This window comes from Carassius carassius, chromosome 5 (assembly GCF_963082965.1).
Source record: "Carassius carassius chromosome 5, fCarCar2.1, whole genome shotgun sequence".
Lineage (NCBI taxonomy): Eukaryota > Metazoa > Chordata > Actinopteri > Cypriniformes > Cyprinidae > Carassius > Carassius carassius.
Window position 1 is genome coordinate 20,655,494 of NC_081759.1, and position 22,091 is coordinate 20,677,584.

The 22,091-nt window shown below is 36.9% G+C and overlaps 2 protein-coding genes across 2 annotated transcripts; both read left to right on the forward strand.

Annotated features, from left to right (window-relative positions):
- Positions 1 to 1,132: 1,132 nt before the first annotated feature.
- LOC132140341 (N-acylethanolamine-hydrolyzing acid amidase-like) lies at positions 1,133 to 5,540 on the forward strand. The gene is made up of 10 exons (XM_059549134.1): positions 1,133 to 1,425; positions 1,989 to 2,153; positions 2,256 to 2,379; positions 2,460 to 2,550; positions 2,624 to 2,700; positions 2,840 to 3,012; positions 3,168 to 3,230; positions 3,331 to 3,397; positions 3,645 to 3,673; positions 5,432 to 5,540. The coding sequence occupies exons 1-10, from the start codon at positions 1,250 to 1,252 to the stop codon at positions 5,523 to 5,525; spliced, it is 1,059 nt and encodes a 352-aa protein (XP_059405117.1). The 5' UTR covers positions 1,133 to 1,249; the 3' UTR covers positions 5,526 to 5,540.
- A 1,033-nt stretch (positions 5,541 to 6,573) lies between these two features.
- ppef2a (protein phosphatase with EF-hand domain 2a) lies at positions 6,574 to 21,461 on the forward strand. The gene is made up of 19 exons (XM_059550088.1): positions 6,574 to 6,943; positions 7,992 to 8,051; positions 8,193 to 8,210; positions 8,363 to 8,371; positions 8,811 to 8,938; positions 9,379 to 9,433; positions 9,518 to 9,693; positions 9,789 to 9,903; positions 9,992 to 10,038; positions 10,139 to 10,305; positions 11,719 to 11,755; positions 14,899 to 15,048; positions 15,138 to 15,485; positions 17,228 to 17,413; positions 17,983 to 18,125; positions 18,706 to 18,812; positions 19,410 to 19,573; positions 19,672 to 19,759; positions 20,665 to 21,461. The coding sequence occupies exons 2-19, from the start codon at positions 8,000 to 8,002 to the stop codon at positions 21,114 to 21,116; spliced, it is 2,442 nt and encodes an 813-aa protein (XP_059406071.1). The 5' UTR covers positions 6,574 to 6,943; positions 7,992 to 7,999; the 3' UTR covers positions 21,117 to 21,461.
- The last annotated feature ends 630 nt before the right edge of the window (positions 21,462 to 22,091 follow it).

Here is a 22,091-nt window from a genome sequence, read left to right on the forward strand (position 1 = left end):
TTTCGAAAGCTTATCGTGTCCACGAAGAGGAGTTAACACTGCTCAATGAAAAGTCGCTGAGAACGTGAGATGGTTTTCTTAGGGCACAGATGAAGTGCTTTCCTGAAAGAAATGAAATCTGAGCGAAATACACTCAGGTATACTATGCGTACGCATGCGTAGGGTGGTGCCAAGCGCTATTTGGCCAATAAAATTGGTGGGATGGTTTAGGGCTTCAGACATTCGTCACATCGAAAGGTGTTCCCATATGGTGATGTCACCGCAGCATCAAAGTGAACTATGAAAGGAAACGGTACTGTACTGACCAAAGAACTTACAGCCCTGCGATTCCACCAGATCAGCTGCTTTGATAAAAAAAATTACATTAAAACTGAAATACAGCCTGAACGATGACAACTATAACGTACAGTAAATAGACTAGTGATCATCAAGTCCTTTTAACAGTTAATTTTACAGACTTTATTTTAAAGAATTTCCTTTTTTCACAAAAGCTTTTGCTCTCTAGAAACCATTTCAGTTTCGGTTAAGAATATTTTAAGTTCAAGTGTTAACATTATAAACACTGAATTAATACCAGCATATTAAATTAAATTAAATTAAAGACAGAAAAATTATGAATGTTGGACTAAATATATAACAGGAATATAACAGCTTGACAGTAAACTGTTTTTGCAGTATTGTATGAATGTCCGTTACACGAAGACTTCTTTCTTCAAAATTGTTTAATTATTTAATTTTGACAGAGACACAGCAATGCCTCATGCTCAAATTTAGATCATCATGTTTGTAGTGTGTTCCAGGGGATTAAAACGTACAATATATATTTCAGACCTAGTTGAGTAATAGTTAATAATAGTACAGTAAGTAATTGTAACCATTTTGTAACCGCAGCGCCCCCTAGCGGCTGTTACCCGAGAAGCGTCAGAGTTTCGCCTCAGAATGGATAGATTAATTGGACAGACTACATTAATACATTAATGAATTAATCATGATTAACAGAACCTTTATTAACAGCAAAGCTTTACGCGTAAAGTACTTTTATTGATTCTACACTGCAATAAACCAAAAAGGGACTTTAGTTTTAGTTAGGCACCACCTATTGAAGCTAAGCCCACTTCTGGCTGTTAGTGTCACAACAATCACTTCAGTTCCGTTTTCAAATACAGAAGTTGGGCAGAGTGTGGAGGAGTCTTTGGTTTCCCATGTTCAGATTTCACCACCACAAGGACATTAATGTTCAGTTTTCACCATGAAGCTAGAGATTTGTCTGTTCCTCGGAGTGACAGTCTTCTGCGTATCGACAGCTGATTTCTCTCCTCCAGTGGTAAACATCAGTCTGGACGTGCCTGCCTTTCAGCGATGGGCTCCTCTGAAGAAGCTCTATGACATTGATTTCTTGAGAAAAGCCGCAGCTGAAGTGATCGAGTAAGTATCAGACAGTCTGATAAACGCACGCACGCACGTTACGAGAACATGTTGCTTTCGTTTGCATTCTTGCAATGACCAGAACCGGTTAATCACGAGATCCTTTTACCTGCCTTACCTAGCTGACAAATTTAATAGGTTTACGCGCAGAAATTGTAATCAAATATCACAGAATGTCACCAAATATTTAAGTTTTCAACGCATTAAAGTGCAAGTGATAAGACATTCCCCTCTGATTTTTAATAAAATGTAAAAAAAAAATTTTTTTAAAGATAAAGTCCATTTCTCGCCTGAATAAACGTCTAATTTCTTAGTAATAGTTAGTAAGGTAGTTATTAAGTTTAGATATTGGGTAGGATTAGGGATGTAGAAGAATATGTGCTTTATTAATACTAATAAACAGCCACTATGGAAATAAAAGGCATGCTAATAAGCACCTAGCCTAGTTAATATAAGTGAGGATTTGTCCCTATACTAAAGTGTTACCATATGTCCTTTAACTTTGTACATTTTGTTTGTCATCACCCTAGACCCACATTGGTCTTACAAACTCTCTTTTGCAGCTCAACTGTTCCCGAATGGGTTCATGATGCAGTTAAACCTATAGTGAAGGCTCTGGAGAAATACATCCCACAGCCGTACGCTGGAGAAATACAGGGCATTGCATCCTTCTATGGCACTGACAATGCAGATATTGTGCTGTTGAACTTTGCCTATGAAGTATCTGCGTAAGTACTACACTTTTCTTTGGCACAGTAGCTTTTTAAAGTGTTTTAGTTGTCAACTTTTTTCAACATTCATTGTGGCTGCTTTGCTTTTTTTTTTTATAGCTTTTGCACCAGTATTGTAACTCAAGATACAAAGGGCAATATATACCATGGCAGAAACCTGGATTATCCCCATGATGTGCTCAGAAATCTTACTCTAGATGTAATGTTTATTAAAAATGGAAAGGTATTATTAAATTATATATTACATTGTATATATCATTATATTATATTATACACTTGAATCTGCAAGTCGTTCCTCTCCAGGTGGCATACAGAGGAACCACTTTTGCTGGTTATGTTGGGCTGTGGACAGGACAGAGCCCTAACAAGTTTACAGTGTCTGGCAATGAGCGCAGTAGGTTGATTTTTTAAAAAGACATGGTGTGGTGAATTTTGTGGGGTTTTAATTTACATCTGTATTTCTACAGATAAGGGATATTGGTGGGAGAATGTAATTTCAGCAGTTTTATTAAAAAGTTCTCCAGTTAGCTGGCTTGTGCGAGAGGTGAGAGAACAAAATATATATCAAATTCAAAATATAATTCAGTATTTCAAAATAGATTTACTTACTGGTGCAAAAATGTCTCTTTGACTGTTAAGAGACATTTGCATGGAATAAATCTGTATATTTTTGATTTCTTGAGACTCTTGAATCAGCTGTGGATTTCCAGGATGCAGTGTTGAGACTGGCCAAGGTGCCGATCATTACAGATGTTTATTACATTTTGGGTGGTGTTCATGCTAGTGAGGGTGTAGTCATAACCAGAGACCGGAGCGGATCAGCTGACATCTGGCCTCTTGATCCACTTCTTGGAAAGTAAGTACCAACCATCATTTTTTAATTTCATAAATTAAAATGTAAGACATAAAGTGATGCCAGTGCAACATTAGGCTCTCATTCATATAATACTAGTGTTCTCCTTGAGGTTTTTGCATTACTAAGCCTCTGATTTTTACTGTTGCTTATTATAGCTGGTATAGAGTTGAAACCAATTATGACCACTGGCTACCTGCCCCTAAACGAGACGACCGAAGGCAAGCAGAAAATACAGTTTTATTTGTAACATGAAAGCACAAATGTGTGATTATTGGACAATTTAGGGATTGCTTTTCACATTTCCTGGTCTTGTTTCAGAGATGTGGCCATGAAAGCACTGAATGCCACTGGTCAAAACCATATTAGTATGGATTCTCTTTATCAGGTAAATGAATGAATCCATTTTGACTGCCTATTATTGTCATAGGTTGTGGCATTTATTTTTGTCCTATGCTGTTGTACTACAAAATGTGTTCTTGTTTGTTATTATCATAGGAATTTTCTGGACTTAGATATAAAAAAGATGAAACTTTAATGAGACTTTCGCTTGTGTTTGTGAAAGCATGCTATCCTATAACAATTTATTGACTGATGTGTTGATTGCATGATCATTTTGTTTTTCATTGTTACAGGTTTTATCCATAGATCCAGTATGTAATAGGTAAGGCAGCAAGTAATGCAGCATTTCACCTATCACATGATATTTTATGGTTGTGTAATTGAGATATGAGTGCTCATATCTCATGTTTGGTAACCTGTAGTACAAACATAAGTAGACTTCCTCATCATGGAGGTTATAAAAATCTAACAATGCAATGTAGAATTTAGGAATTTCCTGGAGAGTCTGCAGAAACCAGTCATGTGAAGCTTTGGCCTATTCACACTTACAGCTTCACAGACACTCATTGTTTAAGCCACTCAGCTGTAAATTAGAACAGTCCAAGCATTGATCTTTGTTGAACTCTCACCCTGTTTCATGTCTGGTCAACAACTCAACACTGATTCTCAACTCATCTAGCTTTAATAACTTACCATTGTTTGTCTAAGTTGATATATAGTCAAGTGGTATTGGTGGGTTCTTTGTAACCTTATGTTGACGACGACATGCATTTAACAGACTCTTTTTTCCAAAACAGTCTCCATAAACGGACAAAAGCAATTAATCCCAGACCCAACAATATTAAAACAGATTTACAAGAAAGCTAGTTTTGGATGCAATCTAGGATGCAGCAGAAATACAGTGAAGACAGAGAAGCTTTGCTGCCAAAATTCCCTCAAAAATTTGAAATATGCTTCTCTTCAGTTCACCCCACTCATTTTCTATAGGGTTCAGATCAGAGGCCATGCCAAAGCATCATTTTGTGTCACTGAGCACAAAATGAAGCTTTGGCATGGCCTCTGAAAAAAATCATTTTTGTGTTGATTTTGATGTTTGTTTTGGATAATTGTCCTGATGGAAGATCCAACCATGGCCCATTGTAAGATTTTTTTACAGAGGCAGTCAGGTTTAGATTTTTAATGTGTTGGTATTTGATAGAATCCATCATGCCATGCATCTAAACAAGATGTCCAGGACCTCCAGCAGAAAAACAGGCCCACAACATTAAAGAACCAGCAGTATATATAACCCTGGACATGGGATACTTTTTATCCCTGTTTGTACTAAACTGGTGGGTTCTTTTTTTTCTGAAGTTTCATATGACCATAGAAGCCAGTGCCATTTGAATTAATAAGCTGAATATGGAGTTGGTTTTTGGATGAGTGAGGAGAACTCTTCTTGAAACCCAATCAAGCAAGGCTTTTTGACCCTAAGACTCAACTGTTTCCTGCAATTCTCCAGCTGTGATCCTTGGAGAGTCTTTAGCCACTCAAGCTCTCCTCCTCACTGTATTAAGATGATATAGACACACTTCCTCTTCCAGGCAGATTTGTAACATCTTTTGTTAATTGGAAACTCTTTTAATTATTTCTCTAAAGGTGGAAATGGGTATTTTCCATGCTTTAGTTCTTTTTTACAGTCACTTTCTATTTTGTCAAGCTCAACAACCTTGTTCTGCACTATATTCTTAGGTTTTACTCCTTGTGATGGATGATTAAGGGAATTTGGCCTTTGTGTTCCTCATATTTATAATCCTGTGGAATAGGAAGTCATGGCCAGACAATTTCATGTTCCTAGTCATCCTGGAGTACTAAAACATTTATTACTTTAATAAGAGGTTCGAATTTTGTGAACTTTTTGAATGAAAGATCAAACAGATAAATAATGCAGAATTATTTTCACAGCTGCCTTGGCTGATATTTACCAAGGGTGCCAATATTAGTGGAGGGGACTGTATCTCCTCACTGTATAAGTGTCTTAAGATCACATTCTGTAATAAAGCTTTTTGATGTGAGTATGATCGTATGACATTCCTTCCAGGATCACCGTATATACAACCATCATGAGTGCCGCCACTCCTGAGAAGTACAAAACAGTTGTCAGAGATGTAAGAACAAACCATAACACTACATGATTTTAAAAAACACATTTTTATTAAACATATGTTATCATGTTATGTGGTGTGCTTTCATGATGTCCAGTTGGCTGGTTTGGTAATATAAGTGATTTTGTTGGATAAAAAAATCATAATGTAAGAGGTTGCTATGGCTTTTCTGATATTATTTTGACATTTTGCAAAACTCTAATGACATTACTCTGTCAGCTTTTACAAGGAGCATCACATGAATTGGTTGCTTTTGGCTGTTTCTTGCAGTCATTAGTGATGGAACTGTGACTGTTCTGTCTTAATACTGACATGTTTTCAGATTTACTTTTTCTTTATAAATACAGTTAATGGTCTTTCTTTTCTGTTTACAGATCTGCATGTGAATGACTTCTCAGAATGACAGCTCAGCCATAATTTCCAACAACTTGTGTTTCTCTTCTGCTTTTCACGATGGAAATGAGTTGTATTTTAATATCTAAAAAGTAGGGCTGCAAGATAAAAAGCATATTTCCTGTTTTAATAGGGAAAATACTTAATGTTTTAATTGATGACTTGAATAGCTATATTTGGAAAGAATCATAAAAAAAAATACTAATATCAGTATGACTGCAAATGTATAACTGATTTTAAGAACTGTTTAATAAATAAGAAGTTAATATTAAGTGGCTTAATATTAATAGAAATAATATTTTAGTTTTTGCTCTTTTTTGTCGACACACAAATGTATACTTCTGTAATATATTAAAAGCAAGCCCCAAAGCTGTGGTTTAAAGTGAATTTATAGTGGAGCACTTTTATAATACTGCATGCATTACTGAACATTCATGAAGACATATATTTATACATTAAAAAAATATAATGGATTCTCTCTTTTCTACATGTAATACACAATTAAGCTGAATACAATATTAAAATAATTGTTAATTGTAATTATCGAGGGCTTTCTGGATCTTGTGCACATGTCAAAATCATAACAAGAAATGCTCTCACCTCAAATGATTTATTTTTGTGTCTTGCATTATTTTGGATTTACCTACTTCCTTTAGGAAAGTGCCATTTCCAAAAGTCCAGTCGCATCAAGCTATTACCCTTAATCCCTTCAGGGCTTGTTCACTTAATTCAGCTACACAGATGAAGACTGTTAAGACGCAGACAAACAAACATACCTACTGAAGGCTGCGGGAGTTTGACACAAGGTCTTTTCTTTTTTTTGAATGAAAATACTGGATTTTTGCTCAGGACATAGAAGGTTTCTCGGGGGACATGGGGAAGCGTGTGACTATACTTTCGTTGTGTCCTTACAAGCTGATTCTTTTGCATTTCTACTCTTCGAACTGACTTACTCAAGCACCGATGGGGTACAGAAGGCGGATACATTCCTTCGGGTGACATGTTGTGTAAATAAATCTTCTGGGATTTCCTTGATTAAAAGAGAAACTCACCAGGTGAGTTTTACCTACCATGATTTATCATCTCTGGCTTTCATGGCTTGGAGTTTAAAGGACACTGTTTTGCTGACATGATTTACATACACAGCCCTTCATATTATCATTAAATTCAAAGAAATACATAGAAAAGCTACCAAATACAAAGCTAAATTAATGTTGTGAAATCTTAAACCATTTTTTTTAAATAGGCAGGATTTAGTATGGGTTAAAATACGTAAAAAAAATCTCATGTCTTATTATTTGTAGAATTAATTTTTCACAGTAGCAGTCTTCATTCATACTGTGAACAAGATTCAAAGTGCACGTCGCATGAGCTTTTATCAACAGCTCTCTTAAGAGGTTTAATCTCTGTTACACTACACTAAATTATTGTGATGTCTGGGGAACTAATGAATAACCTCCCTTAGAAACAAGTTTATAAGTCCATAGTCCAAAAGTATTTCCTCTTGTGTTTTTTGTGAGAAAAACTGTGAGATAGATACTCAGAAATGTACTATTGTAATGAATAACAGAAGCTGGTTTATAGTGAAGCAGGGCCATCATTGAGGGTTTGAAGCTTGTGGGCTTTCCCAGAGGCACAGGTGTGTGTTGACGTCGTCTGCTCTAAAAGGAGGATTGACGCCAGTGCAAAAGAGCAATGAACCCAGATTAACTCGCTCTCTAGATCTCATTAACATGTGCAACAACATGACATTTAGTGTAGCCTGTTGTCAAAAGCCTGAAAATATTGTACAGTACAATAATATGATTTACTAGAGTATGTCTGTTAGTCTAAATTTTAGAATTTAATTAATAATTTAAATAATGTATTGTGTAAATTGTGTATTACTTTTGTTTGTGGTGTTTTTTTGTTGTTGTTGTTGTTGTTGTTTTTTTTGCAGTGGGACAATGGTTTCATAACCATTTAAAAAGTCCAATCCACATTATTTTGTAATGTAATTTGTATCAAATTAATTAATGAATATAAAAAAATATGAATTATTGTTTCATACAAGTGCTTAATAATAGTGCTTGTTATACTGACTTTCATATTTTCTACCTTCAGGAGAAGTCATGGGGTGTGGTGTCACAAAAAACAGCGAATTCAATAGAAAATTTGATAAAGGTAAAATGTTTTCAGTAACCATAATATGAATGGCTAGTGTCATTCAAAGAATGATATATACTGTACTAGTGAGTTATGTTTATTCCAAGACCATTTAGCGTGAATATAACTTGACCTAAATTAATTCTCTTGTTAAAACAGATGGAAATGTCATCCCAGGTGAGTTTTTACCAGTCCAGCAAAGCTTGTGTAAAACCTTATCTCTCGCAGCTATTGAATTAGCACACAGTTGTCCATTTTTTGTTTAGTGTCAAAATATAAGTAACTCATTTACATTCTCAACATGTCTTCTTTTTCATGCCTTTCTGCAGCAGCCATAAGTAAGAAAACATCATCTTTATAACCACTATGATGTCTGTTGATTATTGTTGGGTATTCCACAGGCTACTATACACAAAGTTATAAGACTTTCAATAGGCCTACACTATAAAAAAATTACTTGTCTTAAGTTGTAGCTTATAACAGAAACATTATTAGAGTATGTTCTACAAGAAAATAGCCTAGCTACTATAAGTCTTTTTACATAATTTACTTAACTTCCACGTTTAATTCAATGGATTAACAGCTGGTCCTTTGTAATTATGTGAAATTTAATGTTACTAGTAAAAATGATACAAACTAATCCAGTGTAATAATTCAGTGTAAAAAAAATTAATTGGGTGTAATTCTAGAAGCCCGACACGAAAACTACTGCATTTATAGCAGATCTGTTTAATTATAGCCTATTTATTTCTGACCTCAGTCATGTTCTCTTGAAAGCAATGAAGGCTGCGGTGCTGATCCAGCGCTGGTACCGACAGTATGTGGCTCGCATGGAAGTGAGACGCAGATACACCTGGAACATCTTCCAGTCCATGGAGTACGCAGACCTACAAGACCAGATCAAAGTAAGACATCCATTCTCCACACTAAGAGCGGGCACAGCCATTTGCAACTTGAATGTGCACGGCTTCTGGTATCATGCTTCCAGTTATTACACCTGTACAAAAACAGTCAGTTTTGCTGCTTAATATTACAAACAGTTTTTTTCTTTCTCATATTATTTTAACCCATTATCATTATCATAAACACACTGGTTTGTAGCATACTTCGTTTACTGCACTTTGACAGTCTTTTGTAGCTCCTAATGAATAGAAAGTCGCACACATTCAAATAGAGTACTTCTGTGTATCAAAAAAAAGAAAAAAAAGATACTAGCAGGTCTCAGAGTGATAAAAAAATTAACAAATGATTGAATGAGTGAGTGAATGAATTGATAGTCTACTTAATTTAACTCTGAAAACTGCGAACAACTATGTGACATTTCTTTTCTCACTTTCTCACACAGTTGTACAATTTTCTTGGTTACCTGATGGATAACTTCACTCCACCAAGCAGTGAACGTAAAAGAAGCTTTTGTATATAAACACATATTTATAGTTTCCCCGTGAAATGTATTCATGCTAAACTTACATTCTACCATGTAGGAAATCTGATCTCCCATATCTTCAGAGAAAACGAGGTTTGCAGAGATGCAGAGTGGGAGCGATACTTCAGCTACACCAATATCGATGTGCCAGACATCTACTCTGGTCCACGGCTAACCTTTCCTTTAGATATGGATCAGGCTGCTGATCTTGTAGAGGCCTTTAAAAACAAACAAGTAGGTTCTTCATGAGTATGCATTAAATATGTTTCATGATAGTCAGATAACACTCAATGTCTACAACCATGCACACTTCTAATTTCTCTAAGCAGCAGCTTCACTCTCGTTACGTTCTTCAGCTTCTTCTGGAAACATGGAAGTTGCTCAGAGTGTTGCCAAATATCAACCGAGTCTCTACGTGCCATAGCAAAGAAATAACCATTTGTGGTGAGAGTGGCTGACACATTTCAAGTTTTTTTTTTATTATAAAACTATTCGATGCCACTTCTAAATACATTTATGAACTTTATTACAGGTGATTTACATGGACAATTAGAAGACTTGCTACTAATATTTTACAAGGTATGTATTTTACACTCCGCTACAAGATTGTCTTAGCCTGATAAAGCATGTCTTTAAGTATATCTATTCCTATGGATTTGGGCTCTATCTATTTTGCCAGAATGGAATGCCGTCGTTGGAGAAACCCTATGTTTTCAATGGAGACTATGTGGACCGAGGCAAAGACTCCATAGAGATTCTGCTCATATTGTTTGCTTTTCTGCTCGTGTTTCCTGGAGATGTTTATCTTAATCGAGGAAACCATGAAGATCACATCATTAATTTGAGGTAATGGAAATTAATTTACTAACACACACTATTAAAGTCACCTTTATTTATATAGCACTTTTAACAATACAGATCATGTAAATGCAGCTTTACAGTATTAAATAGGAAAATAGTTTGTCAGTAATGCAGAAGGACAATAATAAATACTCAATGTTCAGTTAAAGGCAGTACAAACATTGAAGTCAGTGATGTCATCATCCAGCTCAGTTCAGTTTAAATATTATCTTTGCAATCGACGATAGACAACAATATTACTGGAAATCCATTTATCATAGTATAATTTTTTCTAACTCTTTCACTCTGTAATAACAAAAACTCCATAATCATCGGGAAGAAGGAGGCGGGAACCGGCGGACAATCAAAATGAAACTTTAATAATTCAAAATAAACACAAAAAAGCGCATCAGCCCCTCACGGACGATTGATGCGCACAAAATAAAACCAAAACATAAAATAAAGCCCAGGCCTGGTCCTCTCTCGTCCTTCACTTCTCGTCGTCGCTCCCGTTTTATATCCTTCCATCTCCTCTGTGGGACTCGAGACCGGTGGTGGGTCGCAGGTGTCGCGGATTTCCCAATCACTCCAAAGAATTACCTCAGTATCAGAAAGTTTTAACGATATAACATCATCCTCCCAAGGCTCTCTCTCGTCCGCCGCCATTACGAGTGCGAAAAGGAAAGTCCCTCTTTAAACCATTCAGACAGATCCACCTGTATTCTCACAAGCTCATTCTCCTCCGTGCCTCAGCAGCGACAGGTCCTGAACCGCGTGAAGCAGATGGCTGCCTTTTTTTTCTTTTTCTTTCAGAAGAGAGACGAACGAGAGCGGAGCTTTTTCCATTGAAAAAATGCTCACAATGAACGCAGATTGCCTCCTCAAAGACATAGCGTACGTGCTCTTCACCTAAACAAATGACCCAAAGATCGCGTGTGTCATCGGGTGTCAAATAACGCCGACACGGATGCACACATTGTCTAAACGCTTGCTAGTTTTCGCCATGATAAACAGAGAAAGATTGCTCTTACCGGTTCTTTCAGATGCACGCTTCAAACAGAACAGTCAGTGAAGACAAAGAAGATGAATGACGTGTTCTCCCGGTGCTTGTTTATAGTCGCGCCGTTAGTGATGTCAAAGGCTGTCGCCGGCCAACAAGTTGGTGTTTTTTCAATGTATACTTCAGACACGGGTCACGAAGAGGTGTTCCCCATAGCGGCCCCTAGAGGACGCAGTTTAAAGTTCCCTTGAAAGGGAACTTCAGAACTATAAGAATACAGACTGTGTTTTCATCTGAATCTCTCAGTGCCATTAACTTAAATGGTCAAATAAAATGGTATTTTTATCTTTTCTACAAGTATAATCTTATGGCACTTTGGATTTTTGTTTTTGTGAAAACATGTCGTTTTCTCTTCAAAGGTATGGCTTTACCAAAGAAGTACTGAACAAATACAAGGTAGGTCATTGTTTAGGCCTACATTTAATGTCTGTGCGCTGTAATTTCTCAGCTTCCTGTTCCTAAGAGTTTGTTTACCATATGGTGTTAGCTGTTTATCTCCATCATGAAACAGTAAGGGATATCCTAACACTGTCTTTCCAAGAACAGCACACATTACCAGCAAGTGGCATGCTCAGACTTACAGTTTAAAAGGGGAATCTCTGGTCAGTTCTCCTGCAGTTATTTTCACGGAATGTGGGCCAGTCTTCAGTAAGAGGATTACAACAAGCAGGTTTCAAGACTTTCTGTACTCGGTTACTGGTGGCTGTTAACTATCTAGATGGTAAATTAACAAACCTTTGACTGAATATATGACACCTAAGTCGGAAAATGAATATATGGATTAATTCATTTTTAACATTGGAAAGATAATATATTAATATTATTATTTTAAAGGGATACTCCACCCTAAAATGAAAATTTTGTCATTAATCACTTACTCCCATGTCATTCCAAACCCATACAAGCTTTGTTCCTCTTCCAAACACAATTTAAGATATTTTGGATGAAAATCGGGAGGCTTGTGACGGTCTCATAGACTGCCAAGTAAGTAACACTGTCAAGGTTCAGAAAAGTATGAAAGACTTGTCAGAATAATCCATCTGCCATCAGTGGTTCAACCGTAACATTATGAAGTGACAAGAATACTTTTTGTAAGCGAATAAAACAAATCCTTGAGGCGCAGGCGGATACAGAAGAGCATACGGTGATATGGAGAGACACAGAGGAGATTGTTGACAAAGAAATTGTTAAATAAAGTTGTTGTTTTTGTTTTTATTCGCGTACAAAAAGTATTCTCGATGCTTTATAACGTTATGGTTGAACTACTGATGGCAGATGGACTATTCTGACAAGTCTTTCAAACTTTTCTGGACTTTGACAGTGTTACTTACTTGGCAGTCTATGAGATAGTCACAAGCCTCCCGGTTTTCATCCAAAATATCAACATGGAGGTAAATTATTACTGACAAAATAAATAAGCTGTGGCTGTTAATTAGCTGTTAAATGAAAAAAACATTGGATTGACGTTTGATTAGTAGGGAATTTAATATACAGCTATGATTCTATATTTATACTTGTATTCTAAAATAAAATTGGGATACACTTTACTTAAAACCTTTATAATGCATTATAAAGGTATTCATAATGTATGTTGTATGCATTATATCTTTTCATAAATAATTGTATCCAAAATTAAAATGCTTTATAATATTTAAAGGTTTGTTTGTCTAGTATAACGTGTTTGAATGCATTATACTTTCTAAAGCTGTAACATTGAATAGATACAGTCAGTATTATAAATGTATTATCACTGCTGTATAAAATTATTCATGAGATACAATTATGCTTTGTTTCTTCTTCTTCTCCTTCTCACATTTTTGAGGGCCTAAACATGCTCAAAAGCTCACATAACTTTGCACACACGTCAGAGGTGGTGGAAATTGACATCTTTTATGGGTTTTTAGAATTAGTTGTGGCAAAATGGCTCATTAGCGCCACTTATAGAATTTCAACGCAATGTTTCTCGTACATGTACAGTTCGAAACTCGGTGTACACATGTAACACACCAATACCTACAAAAAAGTCTCTTGGTACAAAATCTGAAACCCAAAATGAAGTCCATTATTCTGAATTTCCTGTATGATTTTTGTGTAGTTTTTGCCATTTTCAGGCCTCGAACTTTGACGAACTTCTCCTACAATTTTAAACAGATCATCTTCAGATTTGCTGAGTGTTATAAGGCCTTTGCGATGCTAAATTAAGATCTTCAGTTTTTGTCCAAGGGCGTGTCCTTGGCGGCCTGACAAAATTCAATGTTTCACCATGAAACAGGAAGTTGCTGTAACTCAGGCAAACATTGTCTGTTCTGCCAAAATCTTCACATGTTTGAGAGGAGTTTAGTCCTGAACACGTCCATGCCCATATTCAGTTATATTCATAGCACCACATAATTTCCTAAAGTATGCTATTAATACAAAGAAATAGGAAGTTGTTTTTACTCATGTATACAATGTCCAATCTGCCCCAAACTTCATATATTTTATAAGAGTCCTGGCCTGAAGACACCTAAAGGCCAATATTAAATTCATAGTGCCGCTTGTTGGCAACAGGAAATTACTTGTTTACACTAACTTAAACATACAATGTCGGATATGTTTGATTAGAGTCCTGGTCTGAACACATCTACATGCCAATATTCAGTCATGATTTTCAGTGCCACCTGTTGACAACAAGAAATGTTTTTTTTTTTTAAAGCATTAAATTTCCAATCTGGCCTAACTATCTTGTTTGATATGAGTCCTGGCCTGAAGACATCTAAAGGCTAGTATTCAGATATATTCATAGTGCCACCTTTTGGCAACAGGATGTCATGTCATGTTATGTTTACTCAAACATGCCATGTTCGATCTGCACCAGACTTCACATGTTTTATGAAAGTCCTGGACTAAAGACATATACATGCCAATATTCATTTATAGTCATAGCACCACCAGCTGGCAGCTGGAAGTTTGCCACATATAAATGACATATTCCATTATAAATGCATATTGCCCACAGTTTGCTATTTTTCTAAGGCCAACAGGTGGCGGTGAGTACGGGTGCAAGGGTCCTCTTATCGCTGCTTTCAGCTTTAGTTTGAATTAGATTTTTTGTTTTCTAATATTTTCTCATTTCTTATTTTTTATTTAAGTAAAACATTAAGGAATTTGTTGTGAATTTGCTGTCTTATTTTTAAATATGTCTGTTTAGTTTATATTAAGTAAGAGTTTTTAGTGTTAGTGACTTTACTTTAACTGAAACTAAACAAAGTGAGTATTGTTGACTTGGAAACTAGTAAAATTATGTTTTTATAATTAATTTATTTTATTTATTGTTTAAGTAATTCTTTTTAAGGGTTTTGTTTTTAATTTGATGATAATAGTTTATGATAGTAACTGTGCTGCGATAGGATAATATGCTAATAACTCATTAACATAATCAGTCATATGTTATGCTCCGTTGTTTTGCAATGTTTCTGTTCTAAGCTCTTCACATAATGGTGACAGTTATTTGATTTAGATTGTTAACATAAATCACTCATATGTACAATTTCTTTAAGCTGCATGGGAAGCGTATCCTGAAGTTGCTCCAGAAAATCTTCAGCTGGTTGCCTTTAGTGACAGTAATTGACCAGCGGGTGTTGATAGCCCATGGAGGAATCTCTGATACCACCGATCTTGCTCTGATTGCTCGAGTGGACAGACACAGAGTGAGTCAAACAAATGGTTAGCATGTCGTTAAAGCATGAACATCATCTATTTTTTTACTTTTTAACTGATGAATGTTGTCTTTCTGTAGTATGTGTCTGCTCTGAGGCCTCCGAAGAAGAAGACTCCATCACACACTAATGTATATGCAGATTCAGACCGTTATGATGAGATGATCATCTGTAAGAACAGAAGGGGCTCGCTGACCTTTCCCAAACCATTTGGTGCTCGGGAAAGTTTTCAAAGACGCTCCCTTCAAGACTTCTCAAGGGCCATGGCTCGGACACTTGAGGAGGAGTTCGAGGTTCGTCGTAAACAAGGAGAGTTTAGCTTGTCCAGCTTCAGCAAGTCTCACCGCATTCTGAGCTCTGCTGTGTCATCTGATTCTGAACCAGAATCATCAGAGTTTAAAGACACCAGCAATGAGGAGTGGAAACAGGTGGGCTTCATTTGTGCTATTGTACATACTGTTCCTGGTTTGACTGATTTGCAGTACTAAATGTGGCAGCCTTTTTGACCTCCATTATCCATAACAATATTCAATGGCCCAGTGATTCTTCCAGAATGCAGATTTAAAAAAAAAAATATTAATAAAATGTTTTTGAATTTGACATACACTCTTTAAAATAAAGTTTAGAAAAAGGTAAAAGTTTGGTTAATAAAGTTTTTTTTATTTATTAAATAGTTTTTGCAGAGACATAGAAGAACCATTTTTGGTTCACTTTTAGTAAGTTTAGACTTAATTTAAAGGTGTCACGGCGCGGTAGAGAGGGCGCCGTGGAATGAACAGGGTCTGGGTCCAAATGCAGGGAAGAATCTTTTAATTAGAACAAAAAAGCCAACACAGCATAAACAAAACAGAAACAAATCACGGGAACGATACCAGCACAGCTCAGTCACACACATACACCTCTGAACACAAGACACGGAACTCGAGAAACAATTCACCATTACAATTAATCCAGGCAGGCAGAGTGGTGGGAGTGAGGAGAATATATACTTATTGACAATGGGCGCCAGGTGTGTGTGTGTAAGTGTGTGAGTGGATGCAACAGGTGTGCAGAGTGAACCAGGTGTGTAGTGTTAAGGTGAATGAGTCCGGAGATATGAGGAAGTGGCGCCCTCTGGTGGTGAGAGGGAGGAACACCGGGACCGGACTCGTGACAAAAGGGGTTCTATGATGCTTTTTCACATTTTCAACTTCAGTTAGTCTTTAATGTTGTTGTTTGAGCATAAAAGTACAACGAACGACTTGTTTGGACTACAACGCATATTTTCTGGGATTTGTGATATCACAAATATCGATGAATGGGACGAGACCTAGTTGAACTGCACTAGAGAAGGCAACGAGTGTTATATCACTATGTTGGAGAAACACTTGCTTTCCCAAGGCATATGAAGAGTGGTTTCAATTATCTGGGTTTGAATCACGCTCAAATTGATTTGACTCTGAAGCAATATTTAAACTAAAGCTGGCAGGCAGCTATGGTAAGGGGCATGGCATTTCCCGACCAGGTTCAGAGTGCTGTCAATCACAACACACACTGGCCCAGCTAACCAATCACAGCACATTTCATATTTCAGAAGGCGGGCCTTCATTTGATACAAGAACTATTCAAGCTGTTCATGTCAGACTGGGGAGAGAGGTGTTGTAATAATGTAGAATTTGTGAAAAAATAATGTGTTTTTCGAACAACCTAGTATGAGAGCCTGTTCTAGTACACCCAAAAAACTAAATCAAGACTTTGTAAATGAGCATAATATGTTTTAACAATCTGAGACCCCCTAGGAGACCCCTTAGTCTCCCCAGTCGAGAATAACTGTACTAATGCAATACATGTGTAGTTTTGCACCATTAATATCAACTCATACCTCGGTTTATAAAAAAAACACAAACTGCATTAGGAGTATTTCAAATAATGTATGGAAGGTTTTTCTGAAAAACATTGCATCAAAACCAACAATAAAATGCACAGAAAGTATAAGGCTCTGAAAGTATAATCACAAGACAAATGTTAGCACTGTATGTAAAATGACATCTATTTGGGACATTCATTTTAAAAGCAATGCAAATGGTTTCACATTCTCTTTTTGTATTTATGTTAATACATATAGCAGCCCAATGATATGAAGTCATTTGTAAGAAACATCTAATGTTTGGTATCTCTTGTGTGCCATCAGATTTTGGACCTGCTGTGGAGTGACCCCATGTCTCATGATGGTTGCATTCCCAACGAGGTCCGTGGAGGAGGCTGTTATTGGGGTCCTGATGTCACCGAGGGGTTTCTGAACAGGCACAACCTCCAGCTCATCATCCGCTCACATGAGTGCAAACAGGACGGATACGAGTTTTGCCACAATCGCAAGGTCAGGAACGCAGTGATCTGGGGTCTCAGAAAGACTTTTGAGAAGGAAATAATGATGACTAAAATTGAAGCAGACCTCTTTTTGGTAGTTTTTAGATGTCACAATACGTGAATTTATATGAACATGCTCCTCTAAAGGCTTTTCACACAGTCTTGCATTTACCTTCATGTACTTATGACTGCTCATGTTAATTTAGAGCGTTTTTTTAGGACACTGTGTCCTGTGAGTAATGTTCTCTTTCTAATTCTCTTGCTGAGCTCAGAGTAAAATTATTCATCGGAGGTTGCCCTTTTATAACTAAAGAAATACAGGTTCTCATTAACTATATGCTTCTCTTAAAAATCTCCATTTTAGTGAAACTAATTAGATAAAGGGTTCTCCTTTGTATTTTTTCCTTTCTTTTAGCAGGACATCATTTTAATTTATCATAATATAAAAAAAGCCCTAAAATAATTTGCTGTAACATAATAAATTCATTTTACACTTGTTTCAGTTGTGCAAATATCATTATGTATAGCTTAAATGTAGCTAAATGTTGATTATGGTTGTCCCTCCATGGATTTTTTCAGGTCCTGACCCTTTTCTCAGCGTCTAACTACTATGAGGTTGGCAGTAACAGAGGAGCCTTCGTCAGGCTGGGTCCAGATCTCGTGCCTTACTTTGTTCAGTATCAGGCCACCAGTATGACCCGAGGACTGAGCTTTCCACAAAAGTAATCAACACGACTAAATATGTGCTTCTCAACCTTCTCCAAGGACTCCAAGGACCCTCATTGTCCAGAACAATAATCAAAGTCCTAATGACTTCCAGTTTTTCATGATTTACTGGATAAGGATAAAGCTAAAGAATTTCTAAATCTATATATCACACTTTTTAAATTAGGCTACCTTGTGTATGTAGTTTTTTTATTATTAGTATTAGGATCATGGGATTTCTGGATCTTCAAATAAAAAACTAAATTGTATGAATTGAAGACATATTTTTATTCTTAGCTGAAGATAACATAAACTTATTCAAAACAAGTATTACAATTAATGTGACGCTTGTTTTGAATCATTTAAATCATCTTGAGGCCCCCGTGGAAGTTCGCTGAGGCCCCTAGTGGGCTCCGGACCCCTGGTTTTGAACCACTGAACTAGAGGAATGATTCTTATTCACAATTTTAAATGTATTGTTCAGTAGTGACTTAGGATTTGTTGGAAAAACTAGAGCAGATGCTGTTATGAATGTTACTATTGAAGTTACAGTGTTGGAGTTTCATTGTCATGTTTCTGCCTCATTTCTTCTTTCAGTGTAAAACGCACAGAGCACACAGCTTTTAAAGTCCTACGAGAGCAACTGTTTGTGCACAAGTCAGATCTCCTCAGTGCCTTTCAAGAGATTGATAAGGAGAACACAGGTACGCACAACTAACTTTAATACAGTACTGCAGTACTGCCACCTTGTGATTTGATGATGGCACTTTACTGAATTGCTAAAGAATATAAATGGAATTCATTATCTGAAAACAGTCCGCTTGTTAAGTCTGAAATCACATTTTAATGTTTCCAGATCCAAACACTCTATAAAATGCCAAAAGCAAGCAACAAACAGTGCTAAGATGCACTCACTGTGTGCTGTAATATAACTGAGAATTCATGATCCTAACTTTTATCATCATACTGATATCTCAGATGGCCAGACAGTGATTCATCTTTTATGAATCATTCAAATATTGGTGCCTGAGATGCTGAGCTATAAGTGTACACTGTGAGTTTTAGTAAAGTTTAGTTTAATGTAAATGCGTGATATGAGTAACTAATGCTCATAAACAAGGTATGAGATGAGATGCTATTCTAAATTGAAATGAGTCAAGGCTTGGACTCAGGAACAGTAATTCTTATGACCTCATGACTTAACAAGCAGGTAAGTTTTCTGGTAACTTGGTGGCTAGTTTTGAGAAAGTAATGTCAGTGCCTCGTAAGAGCAGATTCCTGTCTGATCTTTGACCTGACAGGACTGATCTGTCTGAATGAGTGGGCGAGTGCAATCGAGCGAGTTCTTCACCTGGATCTGCCCTGGCGAGTGCTTCATCCACAGCTCGTGTCCAGCACCACCGATGGGAGGCTGGACTACCACGGCTGGTTCCGTGATCTTGCCCTAAAAAAGCCCAGTTCTGAGGTAAAGCAGATCACTCACTTGATCACTGTCTGTGGTGTTAGCATTGTGAAATGTCATCAATACATTGCAGAAACTGCTATCCTCCGTTGTCACTACAGCACATTGAGCAGACGATGCTGGAGACGCTGTATAGACATCGCTCCACACTGGAGACCATTTTCAGAATAGTGGACACAGATAATTCAGGTAAGAAAAAATATACGCAGGTTGTAATACTACTACTACTACTACTAATTATAATAATAACTCATTTAAGTTGTCATGAAATGAAAATTCACCTGATATATTATCCTCAAATCCAGTCCTAGAGGGCCACAACCCTGAGTTCAGCTCAAACCCTGATCAAACTCACTTAGCTGTGACTTTCTAGGAATTCTGAAGACCTTGATGAGTTTGCTCAGGTTTGTTTGATTAGGGTTGGAGTGAAACACTGCAGGGCATTGGCCATCCAGGGCAAGATTTGAGGAACCCTGGTGTAAATGCATTTCTAGATTTTATAATGAATGATTCATAAATTTTATTTAAATTATTTTTTTTTAATGCTTTTCTGTTCTTTTCCTTATCTTAATTCCTAATTCACTTAAATTCCACCCTTCTAAAATCGACTGAACGCTTGCATTTATCTCAAAATCCGATCAAAAACCCATGGCAAGGCAAGGCTACTTAAAAACAAATGACTCGTATTTTAAAATATATGTTCAAAAGGACAAACTCAGATAAGATGAAGTCTCAAATTAGGTAAAAGTCTTGCTGAGGAGGTCTTTAAAGTGAGCATGAAACAAACGTTGCGATTGTCTTTTCTTTGATATTGTGACGTGTATATTTGCTTGTTGAAAGAGAAAAAATGTAGGGTGGGACTTCCTTTTGTCCATTGGAAATTTATTGAATTGTTGTTGTTTACTAATTCTCATTGGTTACAGGGAGGGATAGATTTTTGTCCCGTCCTTCTGAAAGATTGCAAGGAAACATGCATGGATAAATCATTTATGATTAACACTGCAATATCCCATTTAATTATGTACAGTTCATTGTGATAACACAGTGACATTAATCAAGAACACTCCCATGGCCTGTGTTTCCGTTTCTCTCAGGTCTCATTACTTTTGAGGATTTCCGTCAGACGTTGAAACTGCTCAGTGCCTATCTGAAAATGGAGATCTCTGATGAGGTCATCAACAAGCTGGTTATAAGCACTGACACAAATAATGATGGTAGCATTGACATTGATGAGTTCATGGAGGCTTTCCGGCTGGTGGACAAAAGCAGACTTGAGAGAGGTAAAAGCCTATTAAAGCCCATGCAGGACAACCAGGAGACAGAAAGTCCACACACTGTCTACTCTACAGCTCCACAGACTTCACAATGTCCAGCTTCACAGCCTGCAGATCCACCAGCGTCAAATACTACAGACTCTGCATGCTCACAGATCGCAAATCTTCCAGCTTTACAGACTGCATTCTCTCCTGGTTCACTGGCTGAAGACTGTCCAGCTTCACAGACTGAAGATCTCTGCCACATTTCTGTGGTTGTTCCACCACAATAACTGCTGACTGTTGTTAAATTACACTGCTGTAAACCATAGCCTTCCCTTGGTATTTAACCCAACCTTTTATAGTCGTTAATCGTCCATTGCATAAGCTGTTGATATCTCAACGATATCTGCACTTGTTTTATCTCCCTGACAACTGGTCCAAGATAAAGAGGCTTCTAGAATGTGCCAGCATTGCCTCTGACAAATATATTCACACATTCTGAATCAAAACGAGCCATCAGTATCTTGATATGTCCATGACATAATTAGATTGTAAAACAGAGTATATGTTGTTCATAATGTATTTGAGGTGTGTTAATGTGTTATGCAAGTAAAGGGGTAGACAGAGATTGAAAACCTTTGCCTGCAATTTGTGTTTTAAAGGACATTTTTAAATAATGTTGACGTTGAGCTCTGTGCTTCATTGCTGTAAAAGGCATTGTCCTAGAAAAAAGACCAGCCAAAATAGCAGATTGATGCTTTCCTTTCTACCCACACACTGACAGAGTTGGTTTTGTCATAAGAAATAACATAGTTTCAAGTTTAGTTTATTTCTAGAGCTCCATTTAAAAACAACAGTAGTTAGTTGACCAAAGTGCTGTACATAAAGGGTGGTTTAACAAACAACAACAAGGTACTGTACATAGGTTAGAGGGGTTTTTATGTACTTGTAATGCTGTGAGGAAGTAACGTTATTCTTAAGCATTTTATAACCAGAAATCCATCTCAACCAACCAGTCTATGCAACCAACCCATTGCTACACACCCAATAAGGCATTTCTCCGCTCAGCTCACCTATGTACGACTGATAAGTATTTAGCGATATTTTCTTAAAGAATATGATTATTGATAACTGCGTTTTACCACTAGGAGGCGGTGCTGTAACATGTCTGAGTACAGACTGCGGTGTTTAGAGGAGTTGAGAGCCGTCTGCTCGCTCGCCCTCAGGTCTTTTGTGAACAGAAAGAGGCCTATGTGGGTGGTGGA